Genomic DNA, 17,468 nt, shown 5'->3' with positions numbered 1-17,468 from the left:
TGTGTAACTTGTCTTTTTCTTCTGAGTCCTTTCAGGATCTCCTCTTAATCTTGGGATTTCAGTACTTTGGCTATCATGAACTTGGATGTGATTCTTGTCATACTTGTTCTGCTTGGAATTCACTGAACTTCTCGGGGCCGGACACAGGTGTTGGACATCAATCTGAGAAAACTCTGACTCCTTTTTTCAAAGGTCCCTGCTCTTCTCTCTCTTTTCCTTCTTGTATTACAAGTATATTGACATATCACAGGATCTTGAGGTTCTGTTGGCTTTTCTTTCATTTTGTTTCTCTGGGCTTCACTTTGGTTAATTCCTTTTCATCTGCCTTCGAGCCCACAGACTTCATCTTCCTTCTCCAACCTGTTAAGCCTATCAGCGCAATTTCATCTCAGTGTCATATTTTCCAGCTTTATAGTGATGTCTCATGTATACCCTATATATGCACAGCATCTCCTGTCATCGATATTGCCTACCAGACTGGTACATTTGTCACAACTGATACTTCTACAGCAAAACATCATTACCACTCCAACTCCATCATTCACATCAGGGTTCATTCTTGGTGTTGTACAATATATGGGTCTGGACAAATGTATAACATGTATCCACCATTACAGTATCATACAGAGATCACATGATACTAAAAATTCTCCTGCTCTGCCTATTCATCCCTGCCTCCCCCCGGCCCCTGGCAACCACTGATCTTCTTTACAGTCTCCATAGTCTTGCCTTTTCTACGATGTTGTAAAGCTGGAATCATACAACAACCTTTTCAGATTGCTTCTTTCACTTAGCAATATGCCCTTTTAAGTTTCCTCCGTGTCTTTTTATGGATAGCTCATTCATTTTCAGCCTCATATAATATCCCATTGTCTGGATGTACCACAGCTCACTTATACATTCACCTGCTGAGGGGCATTTTGGTTGCTTCCAAGTTTTGACAACTATGAATAAGGCTGCTCTAAATATCTACTTGCAGGCTTTTTGTGTAGACATAAGTTTTCAACTCCTTTGAGCAAATGCCAAGGAGTGTAATTGCTTTATCATATGGTAAGAGTATATTTAGTTTTGTAAGAAACCACCAATCTGTCTTCCTAAAGGCTGTTCTATTTTGCATTAAGACCCGCAATGAATGAGAGAGAATTCCCACAGCTCCACATCTTCACAGGCTTTGGTGTTGATAGTGTTCTGGATTCTGGTGTAGTGATATCTTACTGTTGCTTTCATCTGCATTTCTCTATGACACATGATGTGAAGCATGATTTCATACATCGATTTGCCATCTCTATATCTTCTTAGATGAGGCATCTGTTAGTCTTTGACCCATTAATGTGATGAATTACGTTAATTGGCTTTTCAATGTTAAACCAGCTTTGGATATGTGAAATTCCATGTGGTTTTAGTGCACAATTTTTGTTAGATTTAATTTGCTAATATTTTATTGAAGATTACTGCATCTATGTTCATGAGAGATGTTCTGTAGTTTTCTTGTAATATTTTGTTATTAAAATGGTATTTGGTATTAAAATGATGCTGGCTCTATAGAATGAGTTAAGAAGTATTCCTCAGCCTCTATGTTCTGAAAGAGATTGTAGATAATTGGTATAATTTCTTCTTAGATGTTTGGTAGAATTCACCAGTGAACCCACCTGGGCCTGGCACTTCCTGTTTTGAAAGGTTATTAACCACTGATTCAATTTAACAGATACAGGTGCATACAGATCGTTTCTTCTTGTTCAAATTTTGGCAGATTCTGTCTTTAAAGAAATTGGTTCATTTCATCCACGTTATCAAATTTGTGGCCATAGAGTTGTTCATAATATTTATTGTCCTTTTAATGTCCATGGGATCTGTAGTTATGTTCCTTATTTCATTTCTGATATTGGTAATTTATCTGCTGTATTTCTTTTTCTTGTTAGAGGCTTACAGATTTTCTCTCAAAGAACCAGCTTTTGGTTTCATTGATTTTTCTCTACTGATATTCTGTTTTCAATGTATTGATTTCTGCTCTTTCATTATTTGTCTCCTGCTTAGAATTTAATTTGATGATGTTTTTCTCGTTTTCGAAGGTGGAAGCTGATTGATTTTAGATCTTGTTTTTTTTAACGTATGCATTTAAATCTATAAATTTCCCTATAAACATTACTGTCATTGCAGCTCACAAATTTTAACAAGTTTTCATTTTCATTTACTTCAAAAATTCGAAGAAATCTTCAGATTTCTTCCTTGAACAATGTAGTATGTATAAGTGTATTGTTTAATATCCTAATATATTTTCCAGTCATCTATTATTGATTTCTACTTTACTGTGGTTGAGAACACACTTGTTTGATTCCTATTCTTTTAAATTTGTTAAGGTGTGTTTTATGGACCACAACATGGTATGTCTTGGTGAATGTTCTGTATTCTGTTGTTGTTGGAGGAAATAGTCTATAAACGTCAGTTATATACAGTTGACTGAGGATGCCGATTTCAATTTTGTCCTGATTTTCTGGCTACTGAATTGGTCCATTTCTGATAAAGGGGTGTTAACCTCTCCAACTATACTAGTGGGTTAATTACTTCTCCTTGAAGTGTATCAGTTTTTGCTTTGGCATTCTGATGCTTTGTTAGCAAAAATACATTTCAGGATTGTTACATCTTCTTGGAGAATTGACCCCTTTATTACGTAATAATCATCTCTGGTAACTTTCCTTGATGTAAAGCCAACTCTGTCTGAAATTAATATCACCACTTCCATTTTTCAAAATGAGTGTTGGCCGGGTACGGTGGCTCATGCCTGTAATCCCAGCACTTTAGGAGGCCAAGGCGGGATGATCACCTGAGGTCAGGAGTTCAAGACCGGCCTGGCCAACATGGGGAAATCCCATCTGTACAAAAATAGAAAAAAAAAAATTACCCGGGCATGACGACAAATGCCTGTAATCCCAGCTACTCGGGAGGCTGAGGGAGAATCACTTGAACCTGGGAGGCAGAGGTTGCAGTGAGATGAGATCAGGCCATTGCACACCAAAAAATTAGTGTTAACATTTATATCTTTTTCTATCCCTTTACTGTTGATCTATATGTAGGTCTTTATATCTAAAGTGGATTTCTTATAGACAATATATAGTTCGGTGCATTTGGACTGACATTGAAAGTAATGATATACAGTTGAATTAACATCTACCATATTTGTTACTATTTTCTATTTGTTGCCCTTGTTCTTTGTTTTTGTGTTTCACTCTTTTTATTTCCTTGTGGTCTTAATTGAGCATTTTCTATGATTTATTTTCTTTCCTTTCTTAGCATATCAGTTCTTTTTTTTTTTTTTTTCCTTTTTTTTTTTAAAGTGGCTGCCTTGGAATTTGCAATATAAATTTACAAGTAACCCAAGTCCACTTTCAAACGACACTACACTGGTTTCTTGATAATGCAAGCACACTATAATAACAAAATAATCCTAATTCCTAATTGCTCTGTCCCATCCCTTGGGTATCACTGCTCTCGTTCATTTCACTTATATTTAAGTGTGTGTATAAGACATATTTACTGTCACTATTATGAATGAACTGTTATGTTAGATCTATTAAGAAAAATGAAAGATTTTCTTCTACCTTCACTATTTCTTCTTTAATGCTTTTTGTTTTTCTATTTATTTATTTTTAAACAGACAAGGTCTTTCTCTGTTGCCCAGGCTGGAGTGGAGCAGCATCATTATAGCTCACCACAGCCTTGAACGGGATCCTGGGCTCAAGAAGTGACCCATCTCAGCCTCTCAAAGTAGCTGGCACTATAGGTGTTGGCCACCACGTTTGGCTTTTTTTTAATGAGACAGAGTCTCACTACGTTGCCCAGGCTGGTCTCAACTAAGCGGCCTCCAGCTGTACTCCCATCTTGGCCTCCCAGAGTGTTAGGATGACAGGTGTGAGCCCTGTAAACAGACTGTGCCCTTCCTTTCTTTGTGTACAGCTGAGTTACTGACCTCTACTATTTTCTCTAAAGAACTTTGACCATTTTTTGCAAGGCAGGTCTACTGGCAACAAATTTTGCAATTTTTGTCGGAGAAGGTCTTTACTTTTTCTTCACTTTTGAAAGATAATTTCACAGAGTATAGACTTCTAGGTTAATGGAATTTTTTTCCTCTCAATAGTTTAAATACTTCACTCCACTTCTTGCTTTCATGGTGTTTGAGGGGAAGTTGAATATAATTCTTATCTTTGATCTTCCATAGGGAAGGAGATTACTCCGGTTTGCTTTTTAATCTTTGATTCACCATAGTTGGAATATTTTATGCCCAAGTAGAGTTTATTTTTGTTTTGTTTTTGTCGTCGTCGTTTTTACATTTATCCTTCTTGGTGTTTCTTGAGCTTCCTGGATCTATGGTTTGGTGTCTGGCATTAATCTGAGGAAATTCAGCTATTACTGTTACAAATAGTTCTTCTGTTCCTCTTTCTTCCCCCTTGTATTACCGTTATGCATATTTTATGCCTCTGTGGAAGTCCCATAGTGCTTGGATACTCTGTTCTTTTTTGCTTTTCAGTTCTGGAGGTTGGAGTTGGGTATTTCCCTTTCCACCAGGTCAGAAGGCTCTGATAAAATCCCACCTGGTTAGTCTCTAGTTAACAAGCTTCTCTGGAAGGTAGACCTAGTGAAGAGTGCACCTACATATTGAAAAATGATTCCTATTCTCTTTCCCCTGTAGTAAGTATGAGGGGATTTTTCTCTGATGTTTACTTCAAGAACCTGGTTGAGCTTCTGATGATACAACTCACAAAAGCATGAGACCCATATGCACAGGCCTCCCGGAGGTTTTAACTCTCAGATGTGGCCACACCTCACTGCAGCAATTTGTCAATTCCAGTTCAGGTTTTCCAATCCCAGCGTGGGTTCCTTGGAGCATTGTGCTCCAGTGTATGGTAATTCTCCGCTTTACCTGTCCAGCCAATCTGGGGACAGTGGCTTGCCTGTGACCTCACGTCTCTTGCAGGTTTAAGAAGAGCAGCTGATTTTTCAGTTTGCTCAGCTTTTTACCTGTGAGGAGGGAGTGACAATTCTCAAGATTATCGTGTACGGAACCTGAAATTCCCCAACTCCATTATAGTAAAAAGTGTCTTCCCTTCCTCTGGCCCAAGAATTAAAATATTTTCGTTCTTTGACACATTGTAATTTGATTCCCTAAATATTTATAATTGTAGATTTAAAAACTCGGTCTTCTGCTGGATCTAGACAGGCACTTTCCAACAGAATTATGAGAGTCCTGTTATAGAACTTGAAACCTTCCTTGTAGCCTCATATAAATTATATAAACAGGTACAATTAATTTTACTAGTATATTTTTAACTCAAAATGCTCATACTATACTTTCAATAAGAAATACAAATAGGCCGGGTGAGATGGCTCACATCTGTAATCCCAGCACTTTGGAAGGCTGAGGCGGGTGGATCACGAGATCAGGAGATCGAGACCATCCTGGCTAACACGGTGAAACCCCGTCTCTACTAAAAATACAAAAAATTAGCCAGACGTGGCAGCGGGCAGCTACTTGGGAGGCTGAGGCAGGAGAATGGCATGAACCCGGGAGGCAGAGATTGCAGTGAGCCGAGATCGCGCCACTGCACTCTAGCCTGGGCAACAGAGCGAGACTCCATCTCAAAAAAAAAAAAAAAAATACAAATACAATATTTTCTATTTTTTATATTAACTGGCATGTCTTTCACGCAGCAAATCCACTTCAGACCGGGCGCACTTCATGTGCTCAGCCGCCGCATGTGGTGAGTGACAGAGACCATCCTGCATGTGTGTGCACTTTTTACTGCCTTTTCCTTGACCACGATTCTACCTCCTGTTTCTCTGTGTATGCAGTGATTATTTGCTGAGTATTACACATTGTAGGTAACATGTTGAGCACACTCAGGATCCCTAACCTTCCTCTGAAGCTTTCCAGCTCTTGTTTTAGTAGGTAGCACAGGCACTGCTGGGTCATTGTGACGTGGGCAGGCTTGGATTGATTCGCTGCTGGTGTGGATCTGTGGAGAGCTCCAATCCTGCACCCACTCGGATCTCCCCCTCCTGGCTGTGGTAGGGTGGCCATGCTCCGCTCACACCTGAGCTCCTTCCGAGCTCTGCATTCTGGACTTGATAGGATGGCCCTGCTCCACCCACACCTGAGCTCTCGGCGCCACAGTCTGCAGGTGTTCTCCAGAGGGCAAGTGTACTGTGGGTGCGTCTCATTCATTCTCCTGCCCTCGCCCTCAGGTTCTGGCTGGCACAGCTCTTGTCACAGACTAAAAACAGCCACCTCATTCGGTTTGTGCAGTTTTACAGTTGTTTACGGCAGATGTGTGATTTGGGTCCCTGTTCTCTGATCATGGCTAGAAATTTTGGCAAATGATTCTTATATCTTTACATTTGAAAACTAAAGGCAAGTTTCACCCAAAGAATATTAGTGTTGCAACAATCCTAATGAGTGTTTCTCCAGAAACTATAATCCAGGTCAGCTGTCCGTCATTTCATAGAAGATAAACTTCAAGAACATGCTCTGAAGGGCAATGAAACTCAGTAAGATCTTACCACTGTTACCAACAACTAAGAAAAGTAGGTAGGAAATGCAGCTAAGATTTTGATCGAGTAAGTACGGTAATAAACATGCAAACTATCGCTAAGCACAAAATAAGGAGGGAGTAAAAAATTTTTATGATATTGACATTTATGATTTTACAAAACTGCCCCATGTGATATCAAGAGGACTCCTGATGGAAATTTACAAAGGATGCTTTATGGTTTATATAAAAATGTTAGTCAAATCCAAATATTTCACAAAAATAACATTTCAAATAATATTCTTTTATATTTTGTAGACATCTGTACAGTGAGGTTATTCATCACGCATGACCCAGTAACATTTCTTAGCGGTTGGATTCAATACGAGAAATAAGCAAATAACCGCACTGCTTCTTCCATTTCAAAGTCATTTCTCTTATAAAAAGAAGAAAAATGCCCGTTGCCTTACATACTGGTTAGTGCCAAAAATTTGGTTTAAAATATTTCAAGTGGGTTATCCTTTTACGTCCATGTTGTTAGTTACACAAAGAACACACACAAATGCAATTTTTTTACCATAAGTTTTTGCAAATTATAACCATAAACTAAAGAAACAGGATTAAGCATATTATTTTTTGAGATAGGGTCTAGCTCTGTTGCCCAGGCTGGAGTGCAGTGGCATGATCATGGCTCACCGCAGCCTCAACCTCCCCCGGCCCAGGTGATTCTCCCACCCCAGCCTCCTGAGCAGCTGGGACCACAGGCACATACCACCATGCCCGGCTGATTTCTGTATTTTTTGTAGGGATGAGCTTTGGAATGTTGCCCAGGCTAGTCTCAAACGCCAGGACTCAAGCAATCTGCCTGCCTTGGCTTCCCAAAGTGCTGAGGTTACAGGCATGAGCCACCACGCCTGGCCTAATCCTTTCTAAAGAGTCTCTATTTATTTTTCTTTTCTTTTTTTGAGACGGAGTCTCTCTCTGTTGCTCGGGTTGGAGTGCAGTGGCCGGATCTCAGCTCACTGCAAGCTCCGCCTCCCGGGTTTACGCCATTCTCCTGCCTCAGCCTCCTGTGTAGCTAAAACTACAGGCGCCCGCCACCTTGTCCAGCTAGTTTTTTGTATTTTTTAGTAGAGACGGGGTTTTACCGTGTTAGCCAGGATGGTCTCCATCTCCTGACCTCGTGATCCACCCGTCTCGGCCTCCCGAAGTGCTAGGATTACAGGCTTGAGCCACCGCGCCCGGCCTTATTGTTATATTTTTCTAATTGAGATGGGAGTCTTGCTCTGTTGCCCCGGCTGGAGTGCAGTGGTGGCATCTCAGCTGACAGCAACCTCTGCCTCCCGGGCTCAAGTGATTCTCCCACCTCAGCCTCCCAAGTAGCTGGGACTACAGGTGTACACCACCAGGCTCAGCTAATTTTTTGTACTTTTGGTGCAGACAAGATGTACAAAAGGCATTTCTGTACATTTTGCCATGTTTTCCAGGCTGGCCTTGAACCCTTGGGCTCAAGCCATACACCTGCACTGGACTCCCAAAGTGCTGGAGTTATAGGCATGAGCTACTGTGCCCAGCCCTTAATCACGTGCTGTGACTTAATATTAAAATAAAGAAAGGGAGGAGTCCAAGGGAGCACGTAGGCAGAAAGGGCTCCTTTGCCAACAACCTTGCTAGCACAGCATTCACTCCCTTGCCTGCTGGCATTGCGCTCTTTAGATGAAGAACACTTTATGTGTAAATGAAAAACAAGAACAACATAGGAACACCCTGTCTCTACAAAAACTTAAAACTTAGCTGGGTGTGGTGGTGAGCACCTGTGGTCCCAGCTGCTTGAGGCTGAAGTGGGAGGACCGCTTGAGCCCAGGTGGTCACAGCTGCATTGAGCCAAGAGCTGCCATCATGATGCTGAATTCCAACCTTGGTGAGAGAGCAAGACATTGTCTCAAAACAAAAAGCAACGAAAACCCAAAATGATGTACTGTAAGTTCTGTCCTATAAATTCCACTACCTTCATTTGTAAAGGTACATAAAGGTGAAACTCAGGAGCTGCTTGCTGTAATGTGGACATATGCTTGATCTCAGCTCTGATCTGAAGCACATCCTTCTGTCTCACTGCTTCCCAAGTCTAAGCTAAACTTCAGAAGTAAAAATACTCCCCAAAATGTTGTACATTTTCAACTATTCATATTGTACCTTAAGTTTCTCTTGTATTGGAGGAAAAACACGGTGTCATTTAAAGTGATATGTAGCTTCAAAGTGGGATGTAAGGTGATTCAAGTCCTTTGAGAAGACAAGCTTGTAACAATGACATGAATAATGTTGGAATAAAAATCACAGAAACTAAACATCAAATAACGTAGGTTCAATCTGTGTCTTTAACAAGTATCCGGATAACTAAACTTTCTGCTTTCCTTGGGTGTGAAGATCATGAAATGTAGTTTATAATTATTTGGGTAGAGAAAATAGAGAATTTGGGTAGTTATGTAAAATTCAAGATTAAAGAAAAGCAGTATTATATAGCAGAAATACAAATTGGCTATTACCTTTAGTAATTTAGATCAGGGGTTGGCAGGTCTGTGCATCAAATCTGGTTCACTGTGCTTGTAAATATAGTTTTATTGGTACTCAGCCATAGGCACTTGCTATCACCCATGGCTGAGGCCAGAGTTAAGTGGTTGTAAGAGACCTTATGGCCTGCAGGAACTAAAATACCAGCTGGCACCTTGCAGGCAAAGTTTATGACCTGATTCGGGTAGCTGCTTAAACTGTCCAATTCGCTTGTTCTAAAACAATCCAACAATACAGCACACTTATCTGAAGATTTGAGAACACGCATGCACCAGCCTAATCAGAAGAAAAGTCCAATTCCACCCAGAGGGCTACAACAAACTCTTCCCTTTTCCATACAAGGAATTAAATGAATAAAACTGTGTGAGATTTTACTGGTATGTATCATATGCACGAGTCTTGATGAAAAGTTAAAAACGTGTATTTATACAGATACATAATGTTACTTTTCCTTCCACGTTTAACTCATACACTGTTTTTGGAATTCTGGTTCACAAAATCTGCATTTCTGCACCATGATTTTGAAGGCAAAAACCCGAATGCTGAGCCAGTGGTCAATTCTGAGGCGCCCAGCATGTTCAGGAGGCAGTGTCAAGGAGCGTGTCCCTTACCTGGAGGGGTGTAGGCATCCATGGAGGTCTGCACGACCAGGGACCTGCGTTTGGAAGGCATAGGCACCGCCATCTTCCACTCTTTGTGTTTGGCCAGAGCTGCCTGGACAGCTTCCGTGTGGACGTCTGAAACGGAGAGAGCTCAATCACTCAGGGCTCAGCTGAGGTCCCGGTGGCCAAGCTGTACCCTCCTCTCTGTCCCCGCAGCACGGTTCATCCACCTTCTCAAACTCACCAACAGATGGGTAGGTGAGGAAAGAAAATCAGTGTTTACAATTCCAGTAAAGACATTAAAATTTATTCACAGACTTTTAATTATTCATTTTATTACTGCAGAATCCATGTCCACAAGCAAACACTGGCTGTAAACTGCGCTGAGATTTTTCTTTTTAGGGTGAATGGACCTTGATCTTTGGAGATTCTTTGTAGGTCACACGTGTGAGCCTCCAAATCCTTTCACTGTACCACTGAGAGGCGTGCACACGCCTCGCACCCCAACTCACACAGCCACAGTCGCAGCTCAGCTCAATACCAGCCATGGGCCAGGACTGTGTTGGCTATGGATAAGGTATGGCTGTGTCCCCACCCAAATTTCAACTTGAATTGTACCTCCCAGAATTCCCATGTGTTATGGGAGCGACCTAGGGAGAGGTAATTGAATCACTGGGGCCCATCTTTCCTGTGCTATTCTTGTGATAGTGAATAAGTCTCATGAGATCTCATGGTTTATCAGGGGTTTCCGCTTTTGCTTCTACCTCGTTTTCTCTTGCTGCTGACATGTAAGAAGTGCCTTTCGCTTCCCACCATGATTCTGAGGCCTCCCCACTATGCGGAACTGCAAGGCCAACTAAATCTTTTTCTTCCCAGTCCCGGGCATGTCTTTATCAGCAGCGTGAAAAGAGACTAAAACAACCATTAACACATTTTGTGGCTATTAACCCATTACATTAATTCCACACATTCACTGAATGCCTTCTCTGTAAGTCCCTACGGGCTGGGGACGCAGTGGTGATAAGGCAGACAGTCTCATGGCATCTCACGCAGGCCACTTCTTAAGGGACGAGACAAGTGATACATGGGCTAGAGAATTAAAGCAGAGACAGATGCAGCGGCAACTCCAAACTGTGAAGCCAGGGAAGAACCCTCTTAACACAGAATCAGAACAACGGGAATGAAACATACCGGCTGTCAAGATGAGAATCTTTGAGACACAGGCAAAAACCCGCTCAAAGGCCCTAAATTGTCAGTGAGAACGGTGTTAGCAGAATAAAAACACCACCAAAAATGGCCAGCGTGAGTGAAGACGGGTTGGGGCAGTTTTCTCTGAAGCTGCGAGAATAATCCCATGAAAGGGAATCGGACGTGGCTTTCTGGCTTAAACCCCCCAAGCTGCCACCTGAGACAGGACCCAGACCCTCAGCATCACGCCCACAAGCAGCTCATCACACTGCTTGGTCTTGGTCAGCCTTTGTGCACACTTCTCTCCCTAACTAAAGAGCCTGGTCATCTGGCCACTATTTCTAATTCCCAGGTCAAAAACCACTATGTGACTGACTTGGCTCATGGCCAAAAACTGAAGGCATCAATGAAGTGACAGTCCACTCACTTCCACAAATCGCTTTTTGTTTTGCATATTCTCCCTTTTAAACTTTTTGGATGTAATTTCAAACACACAGAAAATCTGCAAGAAACAGCGTAGCGAATTCCCACATAACTTACCAGGCTCAACTTAGGCCCAAATGCTCCTATCTTACATCACTGCTTTCCCCCCTCCCCCATGAATTTTCTAAGTCAAATGAAAATAAATTTCAGATACTATGTCCTTCCATACCTAAATGTTTCAACGTATTTCCTCAACACAAGGATATGCTCTCACATTCATTTTCCTCAAGATCGGGAAATTTAACTGTCATATACAAAGTTCACTTTCAAATGGTGTCAACTGTCTCCATAATTTTTTTACTTTGTCCTCCTATTTGAAGATCCAATCCAGGATCATGAATTGATTTGTCATGTGATTTTTACCCGTCCAGAATCCAAGTTTCTCAGCTTTTGTGTTTCTTGAAATTGGAAATGTTAAAGGATACAGGTCAGTTATTTTACAGCTTGTCCTTTATTTTGGTAACTTCCGGACTAGACTCAAGAGTATGCATTTTATAGCAGGGACACCGCAGACGTCTGTCCTGTGTGGCAATGTTAACATCGGCAACTCAGTGAAGGTGGTGCTTACGTGCCTCCAAAGCAAAGATGCTACTTCTCGCGTTGAAATTAAGATTTGGGAGGAGACACCCTGACACTATGTGCATATTCTGTTTTCCATCAATTCTTCACTACTAGTTTTAGCATCCACTGATTTCCTGTCATTCCTTCTAAATCATTAGATCCTCCATATTCACTGAAAAATAATTATTCTATCTTTCAGCATTCATTTACCTATGTCCATATGTACTCATGGAGTCTGGCTTGGTGGGTGATGATTCATAGTTACAATGGTTTGTTCTGTTGCTCAACTGGTCCCAGATTTGACACCGGATTCCCCAGCCCTTAGACCAGGGCTCCTTCTAGTGAAGAACCGTGTTTGGAAGTTAAGAGTGGGCACCGGGTGCTGCTGGGCATTGCCAGCAAGTAGAACACACAACACGCATGTACACGCATATGCACCCACACCCATCCACAGGCACTTCTATCCCTGTCTACATCTGTCGGGAGCCACCAGCTTATACTGATACCTCCTGCTGCAACCGAATCCCACGTGATCCATTCCAGGCTTTGGCCTTTTCTTATTTCTACCTCTTACCAAGAAAGAAACCTGGGTCCTGTAACACTCAATATATTCACTGATTTATTAAACTTATTTGCTTAAGCCTGGAGATACAGAAATGCTTTCAGAATTGCTATCTAATACCACTGTGAAAAATCTATCGAGTTCAGTGCTCATTTGTAATTATTTTTTCATTGTTTTGGAAGGGAGAGAGTACAAAGTATACACAGTGAAATGTTCAGATCTTGAGTACACTTGGCGCATTACGATAAATGGAAATTTATTACCCGAATCAAATCTTTCGCGTCAAAGTTCCCACAAGTCCCCTCCCAGCCCTCAAGAGACAGTCACTGTTCATTCTCGAGGAGTGTTCTTGGTGCTCTTCCGTCGCCCGAGACTCGCATAGATTCTCCATCGTCACATGGACTCCACGGCGTGGTGTTCACTCTCTGCTCAATTCAAGGCTCCTGGAACTCATCCCCGTTGTCTGTTTTGGTTTCAGTATTTTGTACGTTTTTCCTGATGGGAACTAGGACAATGTATGAATATATCAGAATTTGCTCATGTTTCTCCAGATGAGAGAGATTTATGTTGTTTCCAGTTCTTGGCTCTGACAATTTACTCTGGAGATAATGTGCATTCTTTTACAAGGACACACATTTTCAGCTCTCCTTGGTGAACGTCTACAGCGTACCTGCTGGGCCATATGGTAAGTGTACATATTTTAAAGAAACTGCCACAGTTTGCTGAAGTGGCTGTGCCATTTTAAGTCTCCATCAGTCTGAGATCCAGTCTGTCTTATCTTCACCAGCAGCTGCTACTGTCCTCCCTTCTCCAGTCTTGTGAAGGGGAACCTTGTGGGTTTAAGTTGTACTTACCCAATGACTCCCTGGTGAGCACCTTTCACGGGCCACTGGGCATCTGTATACATCTGTTGCGAAGTGTCCATCTTGCATGCTTGCAAAATTCACACCATTTCTGGTTGTTTGTACATTTCCTAAAATATTCTAAATAAGGCCCTATGTCTTCTGTACATCGAGCATCTCCCTGCTTCCAAGTCTTTATGCCTTTTAGTTCTCCTGACTCACTTCACGGACGAGGGCCCCAGTGCGCACCATGCGAACCTGAACCACTGAGAATGGCCATGCTCCCGACACCCCTGACTATGGGCTGAGCTCCCCCGGCTGCCACCACCGAGGAGGGGGGTCAGCTCTGGTTTTTCAGGAGTGGCCTTTATCAAATGGAGAAAGTTCCCTTCTGTTCCTGATGTGGTAGGAAATTCGTATAAGGACTATTAAATTTCAACAGATGTTTTTCAGTGTCTACCGAGAGGATAAAATAAATGGGTTTTCTGCTTTATTTTTTGTTAATATGGTGAACTACATTGATTTTTGAATGATAAGCCAAAATGTACAATGCAAAACTACAGATCACGAGAACAAACTCTAAGTGTTCATGGTATTCTTATATCCCTTTTACATATTTCTGGGTTTGATTTAGTAAGAATTTGTTCAAAGCTTTGGCATCTGTATGTCAACAAGAGTGAAAGACGTGAGATTTTGCCTCGCATGCAAACTAACAAAGGGAGCCAGCACCAGCCCAATGCACTGACGGAGCCGGGACATTTCCGGGCCAGAAACAAAGGGCTTGTCACACACAGTGGGGCAGCAGGACCCACTCACCCCTGTCGATATTCAGGATCACACTGTGGGGCAGCGGGACCCACTCGCCCCCGTCAATACTCAGCAACGTCCTGTATCCCTGTACAAAGACAAGATGTTATTTAGGCAAAACAAAATTAATGATCACGTAAAGAACCGCTTACATTTTTCTCTTCTGAGAAAATTTGTCTTTAGCAACCATGGCTCTCAAGGCACTCACTTGCACATTATACATAATACTGCTTGTGGCCAAAGTCATGGTACCTTCCTATTCTTAAATAATTTACCAAGAGTTCTGAAAGGCGAGTATTTTAAAGAGAAAAGTGGTATGTGGGTTACCCAGGCTAAGGAGTGAGTTAGCCGGACAATTCTTGTGAAATATGTGCTTTTTCTAATTAGAAAATCTGAGAACAAGGTAACAGTGTGAGTCTGTTATCTCCACGAAGGAGTGAAATGGGTGCTGGGAAATTGAAGGAGCTTCAGAACGGGAATCTCACAACCTCAAATGGGGAGACCGGCAATTGGGAAAGCAGTCGCTCTGATTCATGGAGTTTTCGGAGATTCACGTCCACTCCGTGCTGCATTTGAGCGACTTTTCTTCTTGTGATGTGGACACGACAGAAGAGAGGTCCCACGTGGACATTCGGCATTTGTGAGGGTCTGGCACCATGACTCACTTCCATAGATTTAACATGTTTATGTATAAATTACAATGGCTCAACTGTATAAAAACTGATAGCAGTTATAGATCAATTCCCTCATTTCTCACTTGGGCCACACTTCCTGTTTCTGCAAGAACATATCGCTTGGCTAGAAGACACGAGGTTGACATTGAAAGGAAAAAGGACCTTGTATAAAAATGATGCAGAGAATTCTTCTCAAAGGCCACTGGGACACACACTTTGTTGGTGACCAGCTGTCTACCGGCACGGCAGCGAGACAGACAGAGCTCCATGCGTGAGCAGTCACAGCTCCCGTGACCCACACCAAGACCCCCAGGGTGACGACAGGCCAACCAGCAGCCTTGGAACGTACACTTCCTTCCTGAAATAGCTTCCCGAGAGACAACAAACAGTGATAATTGCAGGCATTTCTATGACTGGGAAGCAAGAAACCCTCCCAATCCTGTTCCTTCTACACCGCATCCAGAACAGGCGTACACCCGGTGTAGAAAGCTCCCAAGGCCTGAACAGATCATTCGAATCTAATTCAGACTGACCTAATCTCTGCAGTGCAGTCCTACAAACAGACTTTCCAAAAGTTACCAAACCACTACCTCAAACCTCATGCTTTCTCTGCTTCGAAAGAGGACATGCGGCTCGGTTTATACAGCCACCAGCACACACACAGGGTATTATCTTATTGCCCGCCCTTCAGTGCCAAGAAGAATCCTGCGGTCTCTCACAGTAAAAACAAAACCACAGCCACCACAACCCAGCTTTTCAAGTTGCAGGGAGTTTTACAGCCTCTTTCTATGTCGTCTTCCTTTTTGCCCCAAACTGGATATTCTTTTTACTTTCTCCTTATTTCCTGAATATAATTTGATGAATATAATCAAAGTGCTTGTGTTAGAAGCAACTTTACTTAAAAAGAATTGAAAGAACTACATCAAAATATTAAGAGTAGCCATTTCAGGATGACAAGAGAACAATATATTGTTTTTGTTCATTCTTTTCAACATTTGCAAAGTTTTTTGCCTTGAGTGTAGTCACTTTTGCAATCAGAGGTTACAGTGCTTGATGGAATGAGGCCATGAAGCACACACACCACCGAGTTTCTAACACAGAGCAATCTGTGAGGAAGGATGGAGACACAGGAAAGGTTCATTTTAAAGCAATGCAGGTGTTTTCTTTATAAAGGCAAAAGTCATTTTTTAAAGTGTTTGCATCATACACAAGTCTGCTAAATTTGGTCAAAAAACAGAGAAAACAGTAACAGAAGAACAGTTTAGCCCACAAGGAGACCAGCACACCCAGCTTGAGGCCACTCCAGATGAGGAGTGGAGAGTGGTTTCCTCACAGCTGACCCACAGGATCGGGTAACACAAGCAGAAGGGAAACATGGGGACCACAGAGACATCAGACTGTGGACTTCATAGCAAGAGACAGCAACACAAACTAGCGGAGTCATTAAAAACTATGGTAAAAAGAGGTCCACATTCTATTTTAACCTGAAATCAGTGGCACGGGGACCACCACACCACCCTGCAGTTGCCTCCTCCCTCCCCCACACACAGCAGCCTCCTGGGACAACATCCTACTTCCAACTTGCAGTTGCCTCCCATCCCACCCCCCCACAGTGGCCCCCTACAACATCATCCTACTTCCACCCTGCAGCTGCCTCCCATCCCCAACACACAGCATCCTCCTGGGACAACCTCCTACTTGCTGCCCACAGCCTGGAGCCCCCAAAGCATGGAGGGGCTTAGCGAGCCACACAGCATTCCCCCTTCACACCTGGGAAGTCAGCCCCTCACTGAAGTGGGTCCTGCGCCCACCAGCTGTGCACGATCAGAAGTGTGAGGTTACGGACCTGGTAACCAACTGTGCAGAGAGGCGTGAGGTCATGGACCTAGTCGCCCGTTGTGCACGATCAGAGGTGTGCAAGGTTCCAGACCTGGTCACCCACTATGCACAATCAGAGGTGTGAGGTGATGGACCCGGTCACTCGCTGGGTATGAATAGAGGTGTGGGTGGTTAGTGACCTGGTCACCAGCTCTACACAATCAGAGCCATGCGAAGTTGCAGACCTGGTCACCAGCTGCACCCAATCAGAAGCTTTTGAGGTTAGGGACCTGGTCACCTGCTGTGCACAGAAGTGTGAGGTTATGGACCTCGTCACCCGCTGTGCATGATCAGAGGTGGGCCAGGTTAGGGACCATGTGCGTGGTGATGGACCTGATCAGCAGCCAAGACACCTGACGTTTCCAGTGTCATCCCGGCTTCTTTCAAAACTGGAAAAGTCTTCAGATATTTCCCAAAAGCTCGTCCATCTTTGAAAACGATATGCGTGTGCACAGGTGATACCGATGACTGAAGATTGAAGGTTAGAGCATTCCAGCCCCATGCCCATGTCCCATCCCATCTGCGAAAACTCCCTCTCTGAAGCTCCCTGAACCCTGTGGCAGGCCTGAGACTCAGGTCCAGTGTCCTGTCAGTTATACTGAACAAAATGTAATTCAACACTGGCCATGGGCCCTGTGCTTTAAAAACCACATATAAATCTCCCAAAGAACTACAATCTATGAAAGCTTTCATGGCTAGTATTTTAGGAAGACTGATCAGTCTTGACCTAAATCAAAGCCGACACTGCCCAAATTCACTCTGATCCCAGTTTCGTGCACAGG

The 17,468-nt window shown here is 42.8% G+C and overlaps 1 protein-coding gene across 38 annotated transcripts in view; it reads right to left on the bottom strand.

The window, feature by feature from the left end:
* LOC135968371 (uncharacterized) overlaps positions 1–17,468 on the bottom strand; it is a 239,494-nt gene that overhangs the window by 96,999 nt on the left and 125,027 nt on the right. For 14 of the 38 annotated variants that reach the window (XR_012428119.1, XR_012428122.1, XR_012428118.1 and 11 more), the window contains exon 2: positions 9,701–9,826. Coding sequence is in view for 22 of the 38 variants with exons in the window: in XM_074025093.1 (XP_073881194.1) it covers positions 9,701–9,826 (126 nt within the window). In the remaining 16 variants the exon portion in view is untranslated. Of the gene's footprint in view, positions 1–270; positions 2,965–3,226; positions 5,014–8,335; positions 8,439–9,700; positions 9,827–14,143; positions 14,223–17,468 lie in introns of those variants that run through there. The other 24 variants (XR_012428110.1, XM_074025091.1, XM_074025088.1 and 21 more) reach the window with 7 other exon arrangements.

The sequence above is a fragment of the Macaca fascicularis genome, chromosome 19 (genome assembly GCF_037993035.2).
Source record: "Macaca fascicularis isolate 582-1 chromosome 19, T2T-MFA8v1.1".
Lineage (NCBI taxonomy): Eukaryota > Metazoa > Chordata > Mammalia > Primates > Cercopithecidae > Macaca > Macaca fascicularis.
Note: the sequence above shows the minus strand (reverse complement) of the source record. Positions and strands in the feature narration are given on the sequence as shown.